The 24,061-nt window shown below is 44.8% G+C and overlaps 2 protein-coding genes across 22 annotated transcripts in view; both read left to right on the top strand.

Moving 5' to 3' along the window:
- Positions 1 to 24,061, top strand: part of Dst (dystonin) — a 437,229-nt gene that overhangs the window by 358,475 nt on the left and 54,693 nt on the right. For 15 of the 21 annotated variants that reach the window (XM_052745196.1, XM_052745195.1, XM_052745197.1 and 12 more), the window contains 10 exons: positions 8,118 to 8,279; positions 9,641 to 9,811; positions 13,307 to 13,473; positions 15,257 to 15,416; positions 15,608 to 15,934; positions 16,457 to 16,541; positions 17,590 to 17,831; positions 18,611 to 18,817; positions 22,428 to 22,547; positions 22,704 to 22,811. In XM_052745196.1, coding sequence (XP_052601156.1) covers positions 8,118 to 8,279; positions 9,641 to 9,811; positions 13,307 to 13,473; positions 15,257 to 15,416; positions 15,608 to 15,934; positions 16,457 to 16,541; positions 17,590 to 17,831; positions 18,611 to 18,817; positions 22,428 to 22,547; positions 22,704 to 22,811 — 1,749 coding nt within the window. The remainder of the gene's footprint in view (positions 1 to 8,117; positions 8,280 to 9,640; positions 9,812 to 13,306; positions 13,474 to 15,256; positions 15,417 to 15,607; positions 15,935 to 16,456; positions 16,542 to 17,589; positions 17,832 to 18,610; positions 18,818 to 22,427; positions 22,548 to 22,703; positions 22,812 to 24,061) is intronic. The other 6 variants (XM_052745215.1, XM_052745202.1, XM_052745200.1 and 3 more) reach the window with 1 other exon arrangement.
- Positions 1,522 to 3,903, top strand: LOC128114872 (microtubule-actin cross-linking factor 1, isoforms 6/7-like). The gene has a single exon (XM_052745219.1). It carries the CDS (start codon positions 3,221 to 3,223, stop codon positions 3,791 to 3,793), a length of 573 nt encoding a protein of 190 aa, XP_052601179.1. The 5' UTR covers positions 1,522 to 3,220; the 3' UTR covers positions 3,794 to 3,903.

Here is a 24,061-nt window from a genome sequence, read left to right as displayed (position 1 = left end):
GCTGATTGTAGACGTGTCTGAGTAGACAGCAGGGAATTTAGCTTGGTCGTCTCGAGACGTAACGTGGCTACGTTCCATCTTGAAAGCGGCACTGTGATTTTGTGTGTGAGCTATCAGTGTTGACTGTTTAGAAAAGCCCTCTTACCCAGTGTATTTTTCTCTCATGAAAATGTGAGTGCCCTAACGATTCATGATTGGTATGTAGCACAGCATAACATGTCCTGATCTCATCAGCAGTGGGGACTATCACTTTTGAAGCAGCTACATAGAACAAAGAGAAGGTGAAAGACGAGCCCGTGTTTGACCTTTGTTAGTCTACATGTAGCTTTCCATTGATCTCAAGTAACACATACATGTGAATTATTGCTAGACATCTCAAAACACTGCAAATGATACAGTGACTAACTGGAACCAGAATACAATAAGCTGAAATCACTAAGGTGATAAGAATTCACGCTTACACATAATCTGCTAGAGCACATTTTCCCGAGGTGCTTCCTGCTCCCAGACTGTGCTGTGCCCATTGTATTGTCTTTATTTCCCATTACGCTTTAAGATGGGGACAGGCCGTGATGACATGACGTCATTTCCCCAGCGCTTGCTTTGAATGCTTGAATTTAGCGATGAATTATCTATGAAGTTTTTACAATGCACTGCCTGTCTCAAAGGCAAATTTATATGTTTCGCTTAGCCTTTCACAAGGATGGGTTAATACTGTGCTAATGACTCAGCCTAAGGTGGGCTGAGTTAGGACCATTCTTTATGAAAAGTTGATAAGGACCTTACAGTGTGGAGAAAGGTACTGTCCCGGATTTCATGGAAATGATCCCTACTTCTTTGGGTAGATAGCATTCTATGCTTCTAAGGTGGTGGGAGTTTGAGAACAAGGCCCTTGATTTCTACTCGCTTCCAGCCTTGGAGTCAGTGCGGTGTTCCAGCATGGTAGCTGTGGACACATTTTTCCTTTCTCTATGCTTGGACACCACAGAGTCATGTGCTGGTTGAAACCTTTCAGTTCCGGACCAGGACATCAATGTCGGTCGGGGTGTTGATGGGCATTTTAGACCTGATTGATTTTTCTGTATGAATGTCTGCATAAATGTGCTTTTCACCTTAAAATGATAACCACATCCTGAGCTGCATCTAGTAATTGTTAGCTGTGAGTTCTAGTTGTGAAGATATTTTAATTCAACTTACAGGCTTATGAAATATTTTTGGGATACCTAAGGTACAGAAGTTCCCCCCACCCAGCATTTCTGTAAAAATTCCAGAGATATACCACAACTGCTTTCTTCATTTGGGGTCAGCACCGTTTTGTTCGTGAATGATTATTTTATGAGATTTTTTTTTTTTAAGAGTCTGCCTGCCTTTGTAGCTAGGTAGTTTTCTGGCAGCGTGGCTTATTTCATACAAGAATGGATAGAGTTTATTAAATAATTCTTGTCATTTCTGCCAAAAAGGCTAAGGTTTGGCTTGCTGAACAGTATTTTTGTAAGAACATTTGTTGAACAGATAAAAATCTGTAGATGTGATTTTATTAAGTAACCAGTCAGTTTCTAGGCTCCCTGTGTGCCTGGGCCTTGCGTTAATCTCAAGAGATTTGTGTGTGGATATTAGTAACTACAAATATTCATGTCAGCAGTGCTGGGGCGAGGTGCCCTCAGGGGTCCATGACTGCGGAGAACAGTCAGTTTTGAACTTGGGCTTTAAAGAGGAATGATAAAAAAAAAAAAACACGCGACTTCAAAGTGGGACTGTTGGTCCTGCTTCAGTAACTGATTCGTCACCGCAGGAGAGCAGCGGTTTCAGCTGAAGGACAGGGACCTGGCCGCCCCCACCCACTCCACTCCCCAGCCCACCCCCCAACTTTCATTTAGCCGTGAGCCAGCGGTGGGAATGACTGTCCCTGAGCCACCGCCGGTGTCAGGTTCTGCCGCCGCCGCTGCCCTTCGGGTCCCTCCGGGACTTGAAGCCGGGAGGGGTTTCGGGATATCTGAACCCGGCTGCCCTCTCCCAGCTGCAGAACCCGGCCGGCTCCCCGCTGATGTCACCAAGCTGTTGCCTTGCAGCCTCTAGGCCTGGAGATTCCTCCCCCTGAAACCGCTCTGGGCTGGGGAAGAAGCCGAGTGGGCAGGATGACTGCGAAGTTAAGTCACGGGAGGGCGTAGCGGGGAGCGGAGCGGCCGCCTGGGACTCGCGCCCTGGACCGGATCAGATCGATGCCGCCGGGGCTGGGTGTGCTGCGAGGCCCCGCTGCCCTGACGCTGCCCGAGCCCCGGCGGGAGCGGCCGCAGCCTGCCCTGGCAGAGGGCAGCGGCTGGGGCTTCGGCTGCCTACGAACTGCCTCTGCCTGGGAGGAAGCCCGGAGCTCGAGCTGCAGCCGCCTCAGGTGGAAGAAGCCTTCTTCAGGAAGACCAGATAAGAGTCCCGGGGGAAATTTTTTTAAAGAGAAGCTTTGGACATGCTTCTTGACGGTTTAATGGTTGCTGGATTTTACTGCCCTGACCTTTTTTCTTTTGGGTAATTCTGGATAACCTCAAAGAAGCTTAATATGGGAAGAAAGACTGCCTGTTGGGTCGAGTTTATTTATATATGGCTCCCCCTCCCATTTAAAAGAAAAATTTAACTTTTTTACAACATCAAACTTAACTTATTTTTCTCGGAGAATCTGTTCTGTGCCTTCCAATCTGAACAATACATGGCTCTTGTGTTTGTCTGTTTCTGAAGTTTGTCTGTAAAGGACATGGAGTTTTGCAAGCCATCTTTTAAGTGGATTACAGTCAACCAGAGTTCTGCCGAAGTTAACGTTCAGCCTGTTAAAATGCTTGCTCGTTTGGAAACTTTAATCTGGAAACCTCACGCAAAATTAGACTGAAAGGAGAAATGGACTCAGAGTGGAATGTTCTGAGTGTTTAAGCCACCATTAGCTGTGTGCTTGTTTTTATGGGCTTGGGAGTGAGTGAAGGGAGCTTTGATAGAGTTGCAGAAGGTGGCAGGAGCTAAACTCTGGGTCTTGTTGCACTTTACTTCTTAGAAGCAGGTTTCACAGGGATGCACTGGTGATGACCGTGAACACCTCAGTCACTATGCCTTGTTATTTATGCCTTTATGCTGGACGCACCACAGCTCTATTCACAAGTAGACCTTTTCGGAAAACGTTTTACTGTATTTCTTCCTTCGGGTGTCAGAAGCTGCAATATTTGTTTTGACTCTCTGGAAAATGGGGAAGCCACTCAGCAGACCAGACTGTTTACGCCAGAATCCTCCATGTGTCAGGAAGGGTGAGGAGGAAGAGGACCTGAATATTGAGGACTGTTACGTCCCCCAGCGGTCGATCTATGACACAGTTAGACTAAATGAACAGATAGACTCAGGTTCCAAAGGGAGCCTGTCATCCAGGCATTTTACAGAGCGGACTTTGCCCTACAGTCACCGGACACTGGATGGTAGCTCTTTGTGCTCCAATGGTGCCCTTTCCTCTTCCAGTATATTCGAGCTGAGAGGTCGGGAAGCTAACAAACTAGATGAAAAGGCGATCTTTGATGCCCTCAAACTCAATAGTGACGTCATCCGAAACACCGGTCCGCCCAAACCCAAGTCTCAAGCAGAAAAGCGAGAGCACAGGAGGTCATGGCGGATGTTTGTTCCAGCCAATTTTATGGATCAGGCAAACAAAAGTGAAAGTCCTTTTGTTGATCCTACTGATGTGCCAGATGCTGTCACCAAGGCCGGCAAGGGCAGATGGGGGCACCAATTCTCAGACCTCAGAGGAAGAAGACTCCGGTTTGTGTAGTCCCCCCGCAGAGAAAGAAGAAAAACAGGGCACTTTAAGTGGAGACCGGCCACAGATTAGAAGCCTGTCTTCTGCTGAAGATATTCGTATATCAGAGCAATATAGGCCACTTTTTTCTGCTAACTCTATCAGTGAGCAGAAGATCCCCCTGCTTTCATGTCGAAGTCCCCACCCCGATGACAATGTCCAGGTGATTCTGCAGGATGTTTCTTCACTCCAGGGGAACAAATGTGTGAATGGTCCAAGGGCGCTCCATGGTGAAGATGGTTGTGTGCAGAGCCAGTTGAGAGAGAATACAAAGTGCAAGGCATTAGTCGTGCCGAGAGGTGGAGAACACGAGTGGACTTCCCACTCTGAAGAAGAGGAGACAACTTTCAGACAAGGGGAGTCCCAAATCACCGCACACAGTAGGGAATGTAGGAAGGAACCCCTTCAGGGTTTAGAACTCTCTCCCGCAGACCTAGCAGAGCGGCATGTAGACTTTGGTAACACAGGTTTGCTAGAAAATGTGATACTGTCGACCCAATATGATTCAGCCGAATGCAACATGGCATCCAGGGGTGACGTAGAAGCCCCCTTTTCTGCCCAGGAGATGGCGGTGACCCAGAAGAAAGGCTCCCGCCAGCTCATGCCAGTAAAAAAGAAAACAGGGCCCAGAAAAACGGGGGTCCAGGCAGGAACGTTGGACCCAGTCTGCAATGGCCTCCAGTTGGCCCAGGTAATTAATGGAATTGGAAAACCACAGCGGCAGCTGCCTGTGGTTCTGTTTCAGACTGGTCAAGAATGATTGTAATAATGATCAGATTCGGTCACTCATTTGAGGGCTTTGATTAGCACCCTGCCAGATGCCAGCAACTGATAAATCCATTGGTGTAACAAATTAATTAGGGATCGTTGGGGAATGATCATTCCCAGATGTTGGGGGTGGGGGGCTGTGGGGATACAGACAGTGGCTGTTGCAGTCCATTCAGAGTTCCCCGACTGTTAATTTAGGTTAATGTTCGGTTTCTGCACAAATTGCGGGTTCAAATAGTGCCGTTTAAGGGCAGTTGTTTTGAGGCTATTAAGCAGCAACAGGCTTAGTCATAAAGGTACAAGCACAGTAGTACATTGTTGTGGTCTGCAGAGCACTCCACCCACCAGCTTCCAGGGGCCCTGTGTGGGAGGGGAGAAGAGCTGGTGTGTTTGCTCAGGCCTCCTAGACCCTCACTCTTAAGGGCAGCAGATGAGGTAAGACAGTAGAGAGTGCAGCCTTGTAATAAGTGGAGCTTGTCCATCAAGCCTGTAATTTTTGTCTTCCCACTCAAGATTCAAGCTGGCTATTTTGGTGCTTCCCCTAAGCTCTGCTGGTAAACTTGGCCTCGGAGTTAACTTCATTTTATTTTAGGGCTCTCTGTGTTTGTGTGCTATGAGTGGGGAGGGGGTGGGGTGGGGGGTGGGAGGGGCAGGTCTTTATGGGTATTTGTTAGCACTCAGAGATAAGGAATCTAAACATACCAGAAGCACTGTGTGTTCCGTGCCCCACTGTCCACACCTTTCCTTGAGCCTGCAGCAACTGCTCTGCTCATTTAAAGGTTTAGCAAAAGACCTTTTCCCTATAAAGGATTTCATAGCTGATGCGTGAAGTTGGGCTTTTCCCCCTAACTCAGCTGTTGGTGCGGTCATCTTGAAGAGTATTGGAGAATGATCACAGACTCATGGAGACCTGCTGTGATAACAAACCCTTGCTTTAACCAAGATCAGGGTTGCAGACGGTTTACTAGAACATTGTATCAATAAGGTCATGAAAACTGAGATAGAAATAAAAGTTTTCCCCTGAAACATTTTATAACATTCAAGAGTGCATCCTTTTCTTGACCCTGTGAGTATATTTTTGTCGATTGTTGAACATCCCCTTACTTAGCTTCTGGAAGTGCTAAGTAATTTAGAATGTTCCATAGAAAAGAAGCAGAATCGCAGTGCCCTGTTGCAGCTTTCTGTTGACATACTTAGCGAGGAGTCACACCTTTTTTGAGGCTTAGGAGAACGTAACGTTTTCTCCACACTGATTGGGTATCTGCTGCTGTCTGCAGTATGTGTTTCTTAAAGCTGCTAATTGACATAGAACTCCTTAGCCAGCACAGAAGTGTCTCTCTGCATTTTCAGTGGAAAAAGCAGCTTGAACTTTTTGTTACCGGGGACATCCAGAGGAAACAATGGCTCGTTTGTTTGCTGATGCCCATACACTCGCTCTTACAGTTAACACAGAAGTATCCTGTGGGCTCAGCACCGGGCCAGGGCTGGGGAATTGTCTCCTTGGCCTCAACATCCTTCACAGTTATTTCTCACACTCTGTCTATAATTTTCTCCTGAAGTGCTCTTTTAATGTATCTGCCTTTCTTATGTTTCCATATGTTATGTTTATCCAGCCATTAATTACTTTTTTGGCTTCCTTCAGTGTAATGACTCAGAATCCCAAACCTTATTCTTCCTTAATATCTGTGTAAAATTTTCATCAATGAGTTAAAAATAATTGATTTTTTTTTCTCATAGCATTCTCCAAGCCCGACACTATAAATATTAATATTACCTGTTTAAAAAAAATGGTTTGTTACCTGGAAAGGGGTTGATTGCACCCACCCAAGATAGGTGTATCTTTTCTGTGTTGATACCCATTTGGCAAATAACTCTTGAGTACATATTTCTGTCTAGGTACCCTTGCAGGCCCAGGGTATAGAACTGTTATACGCAAAACAGTAATTTCCGTTTCTGTGAATTTGCATTTTAATCTAATATAGTACATCTTTTATAAGCCACAAGCAACTGCGGGGTCGACCGTATGTTGGATAGGATGGACAGTAGGGAGAGAGTGCTAGGAAACTGTTGACAGCAGATTGATGGATAGTATCGAACAGAGAGAAAACCATAGCCAGTGTGTGGGTCCAGATCCAGGGATGAGGGGCCGTGGGGGGGGGCATCATTTCAGTCATGCCTGTCTTGACAATCTTTCCTGTGCCTTTGGTGTAGAGCTCTCCTCCTCAGTCTCCACTGTCATGAGAAGACTTGGTCTTTTCATGGTGTCCCAAGGCTTTCTCATGTTCAGTCGTTGACTTCTATTGAATGATTAATTCCTCCACCTTGTCCTCAGGAACTCCTACTCTGTCTTCTGCATGTTCCATTCTGTGAGCAAGGCTTCCCACTAAGATTTCTTAATTTGGCTTTTTGATTTGTTTGTTTTTTTCCTAGCATCATTTCAATTTGAGTTTTCTGCGGCAATTCTATGGCTCTGTTAGATTCTGTTATCAGATTTTGGAAATGTTCTTTTTTTCATTCGGATCTTTGTTTTTGTACTTTTGGGGTAAATCATATCCTCTTTGAGTTGTTTGAACGTAGTTTCACCGTTCTTTCAAATTCTCTGACTGTGGGTTCTTCCAGGCTATTCCAATTGGAAGCATTGCATACGGATTGGCAGTCTTGGGAAGAGACGTGTTATCCTGGTTTTTCACATTGTCCTTGTTTCTGCACCAGAACTTGTGCACCTGAAGTTATCTGGCGAACTGAGTTTTCCTTTCGTATTTTATGATTAAAATTCAAGTACCCCTTCTTTCAATGGAGATGTTTACAATGTTCAGGAGAGGACTATGTCATAGTAGGCATGAGGTCTAATTTTCCTCTGGGCAACTGAGATTCAAGGCCAGAGGCTCTAACCCTACCCTTTCTCTTAGGGTCAGGTTCAGGGTCAGCTCTAGCCTTCTCTCTGCCACTGGCAGCGATGAAACACCCTGTGCCTATGGGTCTTACCATGTCACCTTGGGCGCTCCCCTGCGGTAGTTGTGGAACCCCGTGTACCCTGTGTCCACATGCCTCTGCCTTCTCTGCTCGCTGCTCTTGTATTTGGGCCCTTTGGGTCGGCATGGCCTTGGCCTCTTGACCTACTTTGCTGTCTTGCCAGTGAGTCTCTCCCCTTGTAACTTGAGTCTCAAGCTTCAGTTGCCCCCATGAGGATTCCTTGACTCCAAAGGAGCATCTTATCCTTTGCTCCTTAGCATTTTTTTATCTATTTTTTTTTTCATAGAGTTAAATTGTGCTGATAGGAAATTCCATTATACTTATCTTGGTTTTGTAAGTGACCTTATGAAATGTATGTAAGATATATTGTTAGGTGTCACAAGTTTGTATTTCATGCTCACAAAGTAATAGTAAACCATGTCTCGGTAACAGTGGTTCCCTTCACTTGAGTGACACTTGCTAGCTTCTACTAAGTAATGAGTAAGAACATGGTCTTTATACATTTGGTGGTTGTTGGGTAATGTAATTCTTACAGTATGGTTCTCCCAACCTGCAGGTGTTCCAGAAAGAAGAAATTGAACCCTTGCAGGTGAAGCAGCAAGATGTGAACTGGTTAGGTCAAGGCCTCATTCAGAGTGCAGCTGCAAACACCTGCACTCAGGGTTTGGAGCGTGACCTGGATGATGTCAACGCACGGTGGAAAACTCTCAATAAGAAGGTAATTGCCCGGTCCCTTGAACCCCTCAGTACTTGTTCACTGTCATCTTTGGGGACTAGTAGTCGTATTTGTACTAGTAGCCGCACGTGCCCAAGCATGCTTCCTCTTTTCATGTTGCCATACACTGAATAGCAGTAGACAGGGAACGTGAATGACAGAAGTTGATGGGTCGAGACAGGACTTTCCCTGCCATTATCTCAACTTCAACAGAGACCTGGCTGCAGCCCCAGCAGGTGTGACTGTGGGCAGCCATGGTGGATGGCCCTGTGTTGAAAGAACATTCAAGCCTCTCCTACTGTGGTAGCTCCTTTGCCTCTCATGGCATGGTAGCTCCTTTGCCCCTGTGACTCACAGACTTGTAGGGATGCAGGATCCCTATTGTGTTAACTTCTCTTGGAGTGACGCATGTGAACATCCATTCATCCAGATAGGCATTAACAACTGACTAAAGTGGGATTCCACTGAAGTCCACCTTTTTGAGATCAACGAGTTTGAGTTTTTTTTTTTAAACAGGGTATAAGTGAGGGGTTACTTACTAGAGCATGAATAACAAACACACACATACACACACACACACACACACACACACACACACACACACACACACACCGCCGAATAGCTAAGTCACCACGAAGACCCATCCCATCATGGATGGCATTAACCTTTCACTTCTATATAGTTTAGCGTCACCCAAGATCACTTGCAGCTGGGGGTGGCATAATAGCAGGGATCCTAAGTAGGATCTCCAGGCCTCCCTAGGGAGTGTCCGTAGCTCCATTACCATTATCATAGACCTGGCTGCCACTGTATTGTTTTGCTCTGCTTACTGTGGCGACAGTGGCAAAGTCCAAGAATGGCATCTTGTTGTGAACAGAGGGGAAAGTGCCATAGGATACATATGCACACACAGGCACACACACGCACACAACAAAGAAAAGAAAGGGCTGGGAGATGGTAGGTAAAGTGCCTGCCTGAGTTTAACCTCAGCACCCACCTAAAAACAGGTGACGCTGACCTGTAGCCCAGCCCTGGGGGTTGGAGACAGGTGGAATCCTGACGGATCCCGTCTAAATGGCAAGCTGTTGGTTTGGTGAGACACTGCCTCACAAATTAAGGTGGAAAGTAATAGAAGACACACAAAGTCTGTCTCTGGCCTTGCACACACATTCACATGTGGAGAGGGAGGGAAGGGAAATGTATGTGGCCAAGTTAGGGAATAATTGTGAGAAGTAGGGTCTAGTGTGCAGATTTCTTTTTTCCTTTCGTCCTTCCTTCCTTCCTTCCTTCCTTCCTTCCTTCCTTCCTTCCTTCCTTCCTTTAATGAAGCAAGTAAATAAGTTGGAACAACTGGAACTTTGCAGGTGGCTCAGAGAGCAGCCCAGCTGCAGGAGGCCCTGCTCCACTGTGGCAGGTTCCAGGATGCCCTGGAGTCCCTGCTCAGCTGGATGGCAGACACCGAGGAACTTGTGGCCAATCAGAAGCCTCCATCAGCCGAGTTCAAAGTGGTGAAGGCCCAGATACAAGAGCAAAAGGTAAATTAGTGATGTTTTCATGTGGTTTCGTATGAAATCTTTAAAATGACAATAAGTGTACCTCCTTGTTTATGCTAATCAGAGGTCAAACTAACGGTTTCTTGTTTCTTTGGGTATTGTCCACTACTCAACCAGCACCTACTGGTCAAGGCATTGTTTGAGCTGCAGGAAATGCAGCCCTGAATGAAAACAACAAGAGTCCCTTGTTGAACGTAAAGTCTAAGGGGGAAAAAGGCTATGAAAAGCCAATACACAAAGTCAATATATCGCCTAGAAGGACTTCAAAGCAGTGATGAGGAGATGGGAATCTGGAAGTGACAGAGCCAGGGGTCAGGGCAGGAAGCCCTGGAGTAGAGGGATGCTGGGAGCCATAGCCAAGAAACCCTTCACTGACCAGGTGGCATTTGGACAGAAATATCATTGCTCTCTAATACTTAAGATTTATCCATGCGAGTTGTCCTTTTGTAGAATAAATACTAACAGGTTAGCACTTAGGATGCTAATCCTCGGTTCACACATGCTTGGGAATTGTGCTGCTGCATGTTCTGATGCTGATGGACACCGAGCTGCCTGAGACAACATGTACAGTACTGGGTTCGTCATGGTACAGTGGTCAGACATGAAGCATTTAGTGACATTTCCAGTGATGTAGCAGCTATGATTTGAAATGACACACAAGAAAAGGCATAGCATGTGGTGTATTAGTAAGGTTTCTCCTGTATAACTTTTTAAATGGGGAGTAGATTATTTGAAATTCAATTAATCGTTACATATAAAAATTTTAATCAAAACTATGTGTGAGTATGTGTGAGGTGTGCAAGTGAGTACATGAATGGAGGGGCTAGCACAGGACATCAGGTGTCTCCCTTTCATCTTCCTCACCGTGTTTCCTCTACGCAGGGTCTCTCACTGAACCAGAGTCTCGCACTTCAGCCTGGCTGGCTGGCTGGCTGGCTGGCCCGGGGTTCTTTGCTGTCTGTCCCCACCACCCACTGGGGAATGTTCAGATTGCAGGCATATGCAGTCCTGTCTGCCTTTTTATGTGTGTCCTGGGGATTCAAACTCAGGTCCTCACACTTAGAGAACAAGCACGCATACCTGCTGAGCCATCTCCCCAACCCCTTTAACCAAGTTTTAATTTATCTTTCTAGCCCTGGTTTAATTTAGTTAGCAGGCATAAATAATAATAATAATAATAATAATAATATAATGCATATTGTGTGTGTGTGTGTGTGTGTGTGTGTGTGTGTGTGTGTGTGTGTCCACGAGTTACTTGGAATTGAACCTAGGACTTAAACCATGCTAGGAAAGTGCCTTACCACTGGGCTATTGTATATTTCAAAATAAGATTTTAAATATTCTCAACACATACACAAATTGTAAGCAGAGGAAGTACTAGCTTTGTTAATTAGTTTTATTAAGTCATTCTACAATGTACACATGTACTAAAACATCATATTGTAACCTGTAGATACATACACTGTTTGCTAGATTAAACTTTTTAAAAGCCTTTACCTTGGCCCCAGATTTTTAACAATGTACCGTTTCCTTTAATTCTGTATTCTGTATCAGCTCTTTAAAAACTCTCTGAAAACTTTAGCCAATTAAAAAGTTATATGAGAAATAAAGCCAGGCCTTATGGCTCAGCCTATAATCCCAGCTGCTTGGCAGGTAGAGGTAGGAGGGTCACAGGTTCTCAGCCTGCAGGAATACAGCCTAGTGAGCAGCTCATGAGAACCTGTCTGGAAATTAAACATGAACAAGTGGCTTGGGGATATGACGTAATCATAGTGCAGTTGCCTGGGATACATGAGACACTAGTTCAGGCTCCTTACCTGACAACAGAAAAGGAGGATTAAGGAAACCTACTGGAAACCCATTGTATCTGTCTGGTTTTTAATTATATAACTGCTACTGGTAACTAATTTAAGTTATTCTCCCAGGGTTAGTTAATGATGCTTAGTCAATAAAATCCATTTGTTGACTTTGTCTTTTTGATTGCCAAAGGTTTTGCTATTTCAGTTCACCAAAAGTAACCGACTTGGGCTAGCAAGTTGACTTAGAGGATAAAGAGCTTGCCAATGAGCCAGACAACCAAAAGTCCTCAAAATCCACATGGAGGCAGTAGAGAATTGACTCCCCAAGTTGGTTGTCCCCTTGCCTCTACAAGTGCACACATGTGCGCGCACACACAGACACAGACACACACACACACACACACACACACACACACACACACACACACACGGTAAATGTAAATTTTTTTTTAAGTATCCAATTAGTTCTCCTGACTACCTAAGCCTGGTACTTCATTATTGTTTACGCTGTGTCCTGAACCGTGTCAAGAGTGTCTGTGATCCTTCTCCTTTGGAAGCATGCATTCCCCTTAATGCCCTGCTTGGTGGTCTGAATCTCATAGTGTTCTTCTATCATGTTACTTCCGGGTAACTGTTGAATTCTTATTCCTTAACTGTTTCTCAGGATCAGAGTAAGGAAGCAGAGGCCCGTCTGATGGAGCTCCTGCACCTCATTGCTGGAGCACAGTGCTTATACACACCGTTGCTCAGGGATGATTTGTTTTGATTAGTTAGGGCAAGGTGACCCTGAGTCTGGCCTTCACTTAGATTTAAACTGAATTTCCTGTTAATAGCTAAGTCTTGAAATCTTAATCTTTTTGGCAGCTCTCAAATTCCCAGTACACCCCACACCCTTCTTTTGGGGTGTCTGAGAGCTCTGCTTAAGTTTTCCTCCTCATGTGGGGTTTGAAATGCTGCTTCTGCCCCGTGGAAGGCCAGAAGCCTCCCGTGCAGCCTCTGACTTGTGGACTTGACCTGATGGTAACCTGCCTGCCTGTGATGCATTGTTCCATGTTGGAAGGCGTTTTGAAAACACTCGTGATTTATGGAACTCTTTTTATTTTGGCAGAGTTGATAACTGTTGGATGCTTAGGGCATTCCTGTGTTAGGAAAGTAAGGAGGCTGTTTTACTTTCCCCGTGGCTCGTTCTGCTTAGCCTGTGTGCTTATCCTCTGTGACGATTACAGTGGCCTTATCTGTGAGAGCTGCCTATTGTGAAAGCCACACCTCAGTGCCTGGCATTGCAGTAGCTAATCATTCAACCAAATGCTTTTCTCTTTCCTTTTTTGAAGTTTTTTATGACATTTATTTATGTATATGGTCTGCGTGTGCCGCAGCGTGCGTGTGGATGGAGGTCAGAAGACAACTTATAGGAGCTGGCTCTTCCCTTCCACCATGTGGGTCCCAGGGATCAAACTCGAGTCATCAGGCTCAGTGGCAAGCCGCCTTGACCAGCTGAACCATCTCCCTGGCCCCAAATGGATGATTTTTAAAGCCCTAATTCTCATATTTTTTTTCATGTAGACCCATACAAAATATATATTTCTTAGCAAAAGTGCATGATATATATAAGATATAAATACTTTCTACTTGTTTAAACATTCTTTGCCTCTTAAAATACTGAATGTTTTGTCTGAAGCTTCTGCAAAGACTGCTGGAAGACCGGAAGTCCACGGTGGAGGTGATCAAACGAGAAGGAGAGAAAATCGCTGCTTCGGCCGAACCTGCAGACAGAGTGAAGCTGTGCAGGCAACTGAGCCTCCTGGACAGCCGCTGGGAGGCTCTGCTTAGCCGAGCTGAAGCCAGGTACCGCCATGTTCCCTGGGAGAGCAGCGCTGCACGAGGGCAGCGGTTTCCTTCGAGCCCCTAGTCTCTACGTTTGTATGTTCGTCGTGTCTAACAAGGGTTATGGTGCACGTCTCCTCATTCTTCCGATGTCATCCCTACTCGTTCCAAAAGCATTTCCCTTGAGAGGAATGCATTCATTTGTGTATGACACAGTCACTCTCTACCTACCATGAGTCAGGCACAGGCACATATTGGGTTATGAGGGTGAGCTCGATCACCTCTGCCCCAGATGGGTGCAGACTAATAGACCCAAGCCTGTTGAAAAATGATGGCAAGTGTGATGCTTTAAAGGAAAAATGCATGGCATGATGGACGCAGGTAATAGGAGGAAGTTTGGAGACAGGGAAGTGATGGCCTTGTTTTAAGGGTGGAAGTAGTTAAGAAGGAAGCACGGGATGATGCTCTCCCTCCATGAAGACAGTAGAGCTGGAATGTGGCTCTCCTGGGCTCTTGCTCACAGCTCTTACTACAGAATCGCAACCAATGCAGCCTCTCCTGTCTGCAGTGGTGCTACTGTGCTTTCAACTGACGAGGAATGGCGACATGAAAGAGTAATCACCCAGAGTGAGCGATTGGGTTCACAGTAAAATAACTGCATCAATTCCTACTTCTTAAGAGCTAGAATAAAGGGGGACGATTTTTAAATTTTTAAATGTTGTGTGCTAACAGTTGATGATACAATGACATGCAGCCTGTATGGTGGCACACACCTTTAATCCCAACACTCTGAAGGCAGAGGCAGGTGAGTATCTGTGAGTTGGAGGCCACCTGGATCTACATAGCAGGCCGTCCGAGACTATATAATGAGATCCTGTCTCAAGAAAAGGATATGGAAATTGTCCCCGCTGCCAATTTCTCTAATTCCTCTCAGCTTCATAGGAAGTTCATTTCCCAGATAATATTATTCCTGAAAAAGTCAACGTGTTAGGAAGATAGGGCAGAAGCCAGATCTCAGCAGAGCACTGGCAGCTTGGCTGATGAGCAAAACAGCAGCAGGAGCAGAATGGGTACTTGGATGCTCCACTACAGCCATGTGCTTCTGAAAGTACTTCACCTGGTGAATAAATCCGAGGGACTCTCCTATTTTTGACATTTAAGCCCACAGAGTATTAAATGTTGCTTTTGACAAACACACTTGATGTTGCATTTTTCTAATAGCAGTCACAATTCTTCAAGTTTTAAAATCCACTTCTGACCATCTTGCCATGAATAACTTCTATTGAAATTCATATCCAGAGTGCTGATAGCAAGACCGAGCATACAGTGTGTCTCCAGTAGCGCTTCTTGTCATTGTTATTGTTGCTGCTGCCTTTAAAAATTGTTACAATTGACATGCATATTCTCAGGGAAGGTGGCTTTCACCCTTTATCATGGTCAGGTACTTGATATCTTATTTAATCTTACTTATTTAGAGCTTTTTGGTTTTTCGAGTCAGGGTTTCTCCGTGTAGTTTTGGTGCCTTTCCTGGAACTCACTCTGTAGACCAGGCTGGCCTCGAACTCACAGAGATCCGCCTGCCTCTGCCGCTGAGTGCTGGGATTAAAGGCATGTGCCACCACCGCCCGGCTATTTAGAACTCTTTTAACATGTCCTTGAAAAATCTGTGTTTTAAAGCTTAGTCTCAGTTGATTTCTTTAAAGCCACGTTTAGAATAGACTGGAGGGCGCATAACTGAAAACATTCCTTGATGATTTTACATGTACTGCCTCCCCAACTGACCTCTGTCTTGGTGAATGTCCAGGAACCGCCAGTTGGAAGGTATCTCAGTGGTAGCGCAGGAGTTCCACGAGACCTTGGAACCGCTGAATGAGTGGCTCACGGCCATCGAGAAGAGACTGGCCAACTCTGAGCCCATCGGAACCCAGGCCCCGAAGCTTGAGGAGCAGATCGCACAGCACAAAGTAAGACGTGTCACGTGTCAGTGAGGCTCCGTTTTTCATTTATTTCATGGGTTATATGTCATGTGTTTGTTATTTTAAGCATAATTGCAACACTGAATCCATTTTAAAATCATCCTTTTGGTTCTGTTTACGTTTTCATTTGTCCATTCCTTTCTGTTCTGTTTTGTTTTCCCTTTTTGAACTTTGTTTAGGCTTTAGAAGATGACATCATCAATCACAATAAACATTTACACCAGGCTATTAGCATTGGCCAGTCCTTAAAGATTTTGAGCTCCAGGGAGGATAAAGATATGGTGCAGAGTAAACTAGACTTCTCTCAAGTGTGGTACTTTGAGATTCAGGAGAAAAGCCACAGCAGGTCTGAGCTCCTCCAGCAGGCCCTGTGTAACGCTAAGATTTTTGGGGAAGATGAAGTGGAGCTGATGAACTGGCTGAACGAGGTGCATGGCAAACTGAGCAAGCTCTCAGTCCAGGATCACAGCGCTGAGGCGCTATGGAAACAGCAGTCCGAACTTCGGGTACCTTCATTTATTTCGTTTACCTTTTTTTTTTTTTCATTTCAGTTGTTGTTATTCATTTTTATTAGTTGTGTGTTATTTTATGTCCATTATGATTCATTATTCTCACAATAGACTTGTTCTTGTGTATGCAGGATGCTTTTAATGACACATTATTGAATTCATCCATTTAGCTGACATTTTCACTGCTTAGTCAGTGTGATTACTGTTGTATTTGAGGGCCCATAATGAGCCAGTACCTCAGTACCCCCACAAAGGCAATTTTTATAAGGCCCTCGGTGTCTTCTAAAAGGGGAGTGCTGCAAATCATAGTAGATGAGCCCGGGGTGTGGAACACGGGTGGGTGGAGGCGGGGGGGGGGGGGGGGGGGGGGGGGGATGGTAAACGGACATTTAAAAGTGGTCGGTGTTTCTGTAGATCTGTCCATAGAGCCAAGTGAAAGTTCTCTGAGGCTAATGAGTGCTACTGCTGATTTAAATTGGTTTTCCCCTGCTTCCGTGTAAGTGGTGCCTGTGTTTTTAGGCTCTACAAGAAGACATCCTCCTCAGGAAACAGAATGTCGATCAGGCACTGCTGAATGGTTTAGAGCTGCTTAAACAAACCACAGGTGAGATGCCCCTGGCTCGGGTTGTCCACAGACGGCATCCTACAGTGCTTCTAGGGTATTTGAAGGATGGGGGTGGGGGAAAAGACAAAATAAGTTTTACTTTTTGAGACAGCTCTAAGACTTCATTCTGCAGAATGTTCTCAAGGTCAGTCGAGACTTTAAATGTGATCTCACTTTTTTCTCATGATCTCACTTGTGTTCTTGGTGGACGCTGTGTGTATTACTCATAGCATAAAGTACTTGGCATAGGAGCTGGTCGGAGAAGCCTGCACTCCAGCCATATTAATCCTCCACTGTTGGAAGACATGAGCTTCGACAGTTTGCTTTGTTTTAGGGTAGATTGCATTGCAGTGGTGCTTGTTCACGTAGTCCACAGGTTTAATTTCTCCGTGCTTGAGCCACCAAGAAAACAGATGCATGGCTTAATACGTCCATGAGAGGCTTTTGAACAACTCAGAGAAACTAATAAGTTAGCTTAGCAATTCTCTTGGCTTAGGAAAGTCCTTATCTATTTCAGCAACGTGTGTGTGCGTGGGGCAATTATCATTCATTGTGGCTAAGGACATGCGATAAAGTATCTAGAACTTTGAATTGGAAGTCTGAAGCTTAGGGCGTAATTTATGTCTGTCTGAAAAGGAAGTAGAGGCAGATAAAGATCCCCGGGAGTGTGAAAGTGAGTAATGATGAGCAAGTACAGGAAGGTTAAATATCCTGCCTGACGTAACCCCACTCACAGGCCATGCTATCAGTGGCCTGAGTGCAGGCAAGTTTAGCCCTCACTCTTTGAAGACAGAAAGCTTTGTAAGGTACATAAAACACTGCACCTAACCGAAGTTTCTGTAGCCATTTCCATTTCTGTTTTTAGGGATAATACCATGGCTAGACATCCTGGGGAGGAAGTAAGGACATCTTTTGGGTCAGATCATCTTTAGAAAAATGTCTCCTCTTTCCCCCAAAGCATATCATCAGTAGTGCCCAAAGAAACCCTCTGCCCTCGCCTCGTGTATCCTTCTATCTGTAAGAAATCCTGTGTCTTTTGAAATTTTAGGTGATGAAGTTTTAATAATTCAGGATAAGTTGGAAGCCATTAAAGCAAGGTACAAAGACATCACCAAACTGAGTGCCGATGTAGCCAAGACTCTGGAACACGCTCTGCAGCTCGCCAGACAGTTGCAGTCCATGCACCAGGAGCTGTGCAGCTGGCTGGACAGGGTGGAGGTGGAGTTGCTCTCCTACGAGACGCAGGCCCTGAAAGGAGAAGCCTCAAGCCAAGTCCAAGAGAGACAGAAAGTACGCCTCTGTGCATCTCAAATGCATCGGCTACCCATGGGGGGAGGATGTGTGAGGATTCCAGTTATAGTTGTCTTGGTGGGTGGGCCCTGGTGGAAACAGGCAGTGAGGTGACTGTTCAGACAGAGTGTGGAGTTCGCTGTCACACTCATGTGACTGGAAATATAGTTTCCTGCCCAAGATAGAATGATGAGGAAGGAAAAACAGAAAAAGAAGATGGTCCTTGTTTCAGAGATTTGTAATTTGGTTGGAAAAGCATTTCTATCAGAGATGGGTAGCCCGGGTGGGTTTTCTGGCAACATCACAAAAATTCACTGCCTCTCCAAGCATTCTTTTCAGATCCCACAGGGGTGGAAGGGACTCAGTGAGGCTGCAGTGGTGGACACCAGCACACGTCCTCACTGCAAGCAACGGCTTTCTTGTTTTGTTTTTGTTACCTGATCACTTACATAATAACTTGTTTGGGTTTGTTTTTCCAAACTGTAAATATTTATTTTCCATTTCAAAGATACAATCTTGCCATGTTGACAAATGAGCTGTTCTCTAAACTTCTCTGGAAACACTTTCATTTTTGCAAAATAGCTACAAATCATGGAAGTTTATTTAGCTCAGATGAACTAGCCAGGCCAAGTACAGCTTTGTCAGCCAGCAGAGGACCCCCAAGAACAGAGGAGAGCCTGCCCAAACGTTTAAGTACAGCTGTGTCAGCCAGCAGAGGACCCCCAAGAACAGAGGAGAGCCTGCCCAAATGTTTACCCGTATGTGCGTATGTTTTCAAGGAACTGAAGAAAGAAGTTAAGAGCAACAAAGCCTTACTGGATTCTCTTAATGAAGTGAGCGGCGCTTTGTTGGAACTGGTACCCTGGAGGGCAAGAGAAGGACTCGAGAAAATGGTAGCTGAGGACAATGAGCGCTACCGATTGGTGAGCGACACCATCACTCAGAAAGTGGAAGAGATCGATGCTGCCATTCTGCGGTCTCAGCAGGTAGGACCCCAGTACCCTGTTTTCTGGGCCACAGACATTCTCCAACTGCCCAGGGTCTCTACCTGAACAAGCATGTCTAGTGCTGCGTTTCCATTCTGATCACTGTGCTTCAGAAATGAACTCAGGGATTTTAATATAATTTTGCTGGGCTACGTCTGAGCACGAGGGCACTGCTAATCTGCATATGACCAATAACCATCTGCCCCCATTACGTCATAGACAGCACTCTGCCACACACAGGAAAGCCCTGCTTTCCAAACCGAATGCTTTGTATCTGTGTATGTGCATGTGGCTCATACTAGCGTTGTGCCTAGACTTAACCTGATGTATCTGTAAGTTAATAGTTTGAATTAGTATGTAGGTCCGTATTAACTGTTTGCTGGTATGCTGCTACAGCAAGAAAAAGTCTTTGTTTTTTGAAAGGAAAGAGTTTTCTTGGTGACGTAGAATTTTCTTCCAAAGATGACTAAAAGGGAAAAAATGATAATTTCTGACCTGCCTGTGGCTTACGCAGTTTCTACTCCCAAGTTTTAGAGAATTCTGCTGTTAGCCACAGCCCTGTGGGAAATGGCGGGCCGTGAAGTGGGCTTAGAAGTTGATTGTGCATAGTTAAGCCTCTGTTGAAATCTTTGTGGCTATTTACATTAAGTCATCAGGTTTGGATGGCAAACTTTGTATGGGGCTATATGATTTGGTAGGATACCTCAAGCGGGAGATGGGTGACTAACCTCTTCAGTCACACCAGGCAGAAGCAGGAAGCACAGACAGACTGCGGGAGAGAGTCTCCAAAGCTGGTTTTCTAGCATTGTGTAACTGTAATTTGTAGGTTCTAAAGCTCCATGCTCTGCCCTTACTTTCATAGTCGAGGATCACAAAGGCTGACAGCAGACCGCTATAGCAAGGCCCTGCCTAGGAAGTTTCTGTGAGGGGCATTCATGCCTGAGGAATGTGTTGGCCTGCCTAGTTTACAGTTTTCAGGGATGTGTATGCCTCATTGTTGTAGGAAAGTGGGTATATTTATTTGTGAAGTTTATTCAGCTATTTTAAAATACTGACTTTTTTTTTTTCCATTAAAATTTATCTGAACATCTCCGGGCCGGCACCAAAGCCTTCTCTGAGTAACAAGACAAATATTCTGTCCTTTGGGTGCACTGTTTTCTTGAGCAGTTGACTGTTCAGTTAGTTGAGTGATATGAAGCAGATACAGGATGAATTACAAGTTGAGTTCATATTAGTTAGCATGCATTGAAGCTTAATCAGGTTAATGTCATTGTTCTTAAACCTAAACTATTAAAATATCCATCCTTAAAGAAAACAGTATTGACCAGGCATGGTGGCCTACACCCTTAATCCCAGCACTCCGGAGGCAGGGGCAGATGAATCTTCCTAGTTTTTATATGGATTTACACTTTGATTTCATCTGCCTGTACCCGTTTTCAGTGTGGCAGAAGTGACTGGGAGTGCGGCCAGGGAGGTGAAAGCTCAGGTTCCCTCAGGCTCTAGGGCACATGTCTCATTTTTGTCGTGTGGGACTGGTCATTCCCCTCTCTGCACCGTGAGGGAGGCCATAATGGCCTAACACAGAGTGGTGAGGAGAACTCTGTCTCTTCACTTGGTCTGTTATGACGCCACCAGAGTGGAGCAAAGGAGAGTGCCTCATCACTGCCTGACAGTGACTCCAGACTCCACAGTACCATCCTCCCTTTACACTGTAGGAGGGAACTTAGTTTTGAGTCAATGGGGATAAAACTTGGGCTCCTGCTTAACCTCATCCTGAAGGGGATATTAGGAACAATGTCACAGACTCAAGAGCGAAATCCTCGGCTCCTCATGCTGCTTCTCTTGGCATGAGTGACCGGGGCTGCCATTTCGCTCCTGGGCATTCGATTGACTTGGAGGGAGTATTGTCTGTTTACTGCCTTGCTAGGCTGCCCCTCCCCTGCCTGTGTCCTCTGGCTAGGGAGAACAGGACTCTCCCGGGGCTGCGTCTGTATCCATTGGTGTGTGGGGGCTGCTTGTTCTGTGCTTCATCTTGGGTAGGTGAGGCACAAAGAAATACACCCTTGGGGTGTTGATCCCCGGGACCCAAGGTCCAAGGTGCTCTGCTTCCCTCCTCATGTTGCAGGAGCACTCTATATGTCATGCCGGCATTCTACTTGCCTTGGAATGAGGAAAGTTGATCCGTTCCATTTTCCCATGTGTTTACATTGTGACAATGTAGACTCTTTAAAGTAGAATTATTTTCTGACTTACTTTTCAGCCCCACCCTTCTCTTTTCTTACCTAATTGTCCTCTTCTGCTCCCACTTTGGGAAGTAGGACACTCGGGCAGGGCTGGATTCCACCAGCTGAAGTGTCCATCCTGTCCATTCCTCCAGCTGAGGAAGTGTCCATCCTGTCCATTCCTCTAGCTGAAGAGGTGTCCATCCTGTCCATTCCTCCAGCTGAGGAGGTGTCCATCCCATCCGTTCCTCCAGCTGAAGCTCTCGCGCTTCGCATCTCTCTGTGGGGGTGACAGTATCACTCACCCACCTTTTGATCCCTGCTCAGTTCAGAACAGCACTGAGAGTTTATCTGATGCAAGATACTAAGAATGCGCCGGGCGGTGGTGGCGCACGCCTTTAATCCCAGCACTCGGGAGGCAGAGCCAGGCGGATCTCTGTGAGTTCGAGGCCAGCCTGGGCTACCAAGTGAGTCCCAGGAAAGGCGCAAAGCTACACAGAGAAACCCTGTCTCAAAAAACCAAAAAAAAAAAAAAAAAAAAAAAAAGATACTGAGAATGCTTGTGCTCTTTGACAACACAAAGGGACAAAAACGAAATGTGGGGAATATTCCTAATAAATGAGAAAAACTGGATATGGAGTGTCCATATGGTATTTTACAAGTCTGACTTTCCCAGCCACTTAATTGCCAACAATATGAACTCTGGATTTTAATTTTCTTCTGTTTATTTTTCCATGCTTTGAAATTTTCTGCCATGCCTATGATTTAATGTTACGACGAGGAAAATAAACTGGAACATTTCGGAATGATCTTGTGCATGTTTAAAGTCCAGCATTAAATGAGATGTTTACATGAATTGTTTGAGTGTATTCTTCATACACAGATATAACTATTTGCACATGCATTTATATATGCATATATATATATGTATATGCACATACAATAAAGAAATGGGAATCTTTCATTCTTTTATCAGGAGCCAGGGACTTTGATGGCACAGTGCTACCTGCCCATCTGAGAATTGAAGTCACAGGAAAAAATAACTTAAAAATGGTATCTTATTATCAGCTTTTAAAACAGTTATGTTTGGATACTGAGACGCCTGAACAGAAGGCCACAGAGCCAACTGTCCTTACCTCTGTGCTCTGTCTGTTAACCATACAGCAGGGCATAAGGGCTTTGTCTGTTAACCATACAGCAGGGCATAAGGACTGGTGGACAGAGTTCTCTCTATCACTCAGTCACTCATGATTTATTTTAGCATGCTATGAAAAGAGAAACTGAGCGTCTCCAATTAGGAAAGGGAGTATTTAGAAGCAACGTAAATAGGTAATTTTTCTGGCACCAGCCACAGGAACTTGCTGACCTAATTATTATCTTTTGTTTAGTTTGAGCAAGCGGCAGAGGCTGAGTTATCCTGGATTACTGAAATAGAGAAGAAGTTAATGTCTCTGGGTGACATCAGGCTTGAGCAAGACCAGACCTCTGCTCAGCTGCAGGTTCAAAAGGTGAGGAAATACATTTTCAGTTGTCGTCCAAGATATGCGTCGCCAGGCTCCGTCCGAGTCTAGAAAATACATTCACGTGGTTTTGCTTCCCAAGACTCTGTCAGGGTAACTTGCTATTTTCAACTTTGTATTTTGTCTTTGTTTGGTAAATCACAGGCATTCACCATGGATATTTTGAGACACAAGGATATTGTTGATGAACTTGTTAAATCTGGACATAAAATCATGACCACATCTAGCGAAGAGGAAAAGCAGTCAATGAAGGTACCACCTTGTCCGTATGCTAGGCAGTGAGCCTCCAATGAATAGCATCCACTGAGCACTGAATTCCGGAAGGGCACCTTCGCTGTATCTGCAGCTTCTGTTTAAGCGACAGAATCCTTACATTTAAATCAGGACAGTCTATGTTAATGCATCTGAGCTATTAAAAGTTTCCTTGATTAACTGACACAGACACACATTGAGCATTCAATCGATCCAATCAATATTAGCTGTATTACTCTTATGATGCTTAGGAGATTCGTCAGCTATGGGCCGTACACTTCAGGAACATTTGCAACTTTTAAGCTGAAATAAAATCCAAAACACATAGATCTTCATTCTGTCTAAAGTTACTCTAAGCCAATAGGAACAGTGATCTAATGGCTAAGGAAGAAATGGGTATATGTAGTTTTAGTAATTCTTCAGATTGGTAGAAAACCATCCACAGGTAGAAGTTAGTTCAACCTTAATGGACATCTGAGTACCTTAAAGAAATGACTGAGTGTTAATACCTCCAGCTAAGTGTGTGACCCCAAATAATGATATACAGACATCCATGCCTTAAATTGCATTTTAGATAAAATACATTCCTTTTCAGGTAGACCACAGGTAAAATTACAGATTATATGATATAATGATACTTTTTCTTTTCCATTTGTACAAGGGCAGGTTATTAGTCTATAACTAAGTATTATTTTTCAAGAACTCAGAAATAGAAAATGCAGGTCACCATGAAAGAATTTCCGTTTCGACTTGTAGTTTCTCAGGCTGTTATCCTTTCTCCTCCTCGTATTTTATTGTGAGCTCACATTGCACTCTCAGATAACTGTACCTCACAACACTAGTGTATAGCACAGTGGCCTACGTTGATTCCCATGCATGTGATTGATTTTTATTTTTAATTGATTTTTGTCCTTATGATTTCATTTGTAAAAGATGGTCTTCCTTTTCCCCCCAGATAATAATGTCAATGCTGGTAGACTTGTATGAAACTTACTTTCTAACCCTGAGAACAGTGTAAGAGTACTGGAGAATTCTGCTTCTTGTGTCTGCAGAATTCAGTGATACTTGTGTAACAATTCGAGTGCCCTCTTTAATTTAACATGGATGTGTGCACAGAAACAGTTAATATGAAAGGTTCCTTTTATTTATTTATCTCGTATACATTTGTTGTGTCCCTACTCTGTGCCACACATTCAGAACTAGTCAAAGCATTCTGAACTACAACGTCCAACCCAGCAAACATGCTTCCT

Source organism: Peromyscus californicus, unplaced genomic scaffold, assembly GCF_007827085.1.
Source record: "Peromyscus californicus insignis strain IS unplaced genomic scaffold, ASM782708v3 Scaffold_19__1_contigs__length_69161282, whole genome shotgun sequence".
NCBI lineage: Eukaryota > Metazoa > Chordata > Mammalia > Rodentia > Cricetidae > Peromyscus > Peromyscus californicus.
This window is presented reverse-complemented; position numbering and strand designations above follow the sequence as displayed.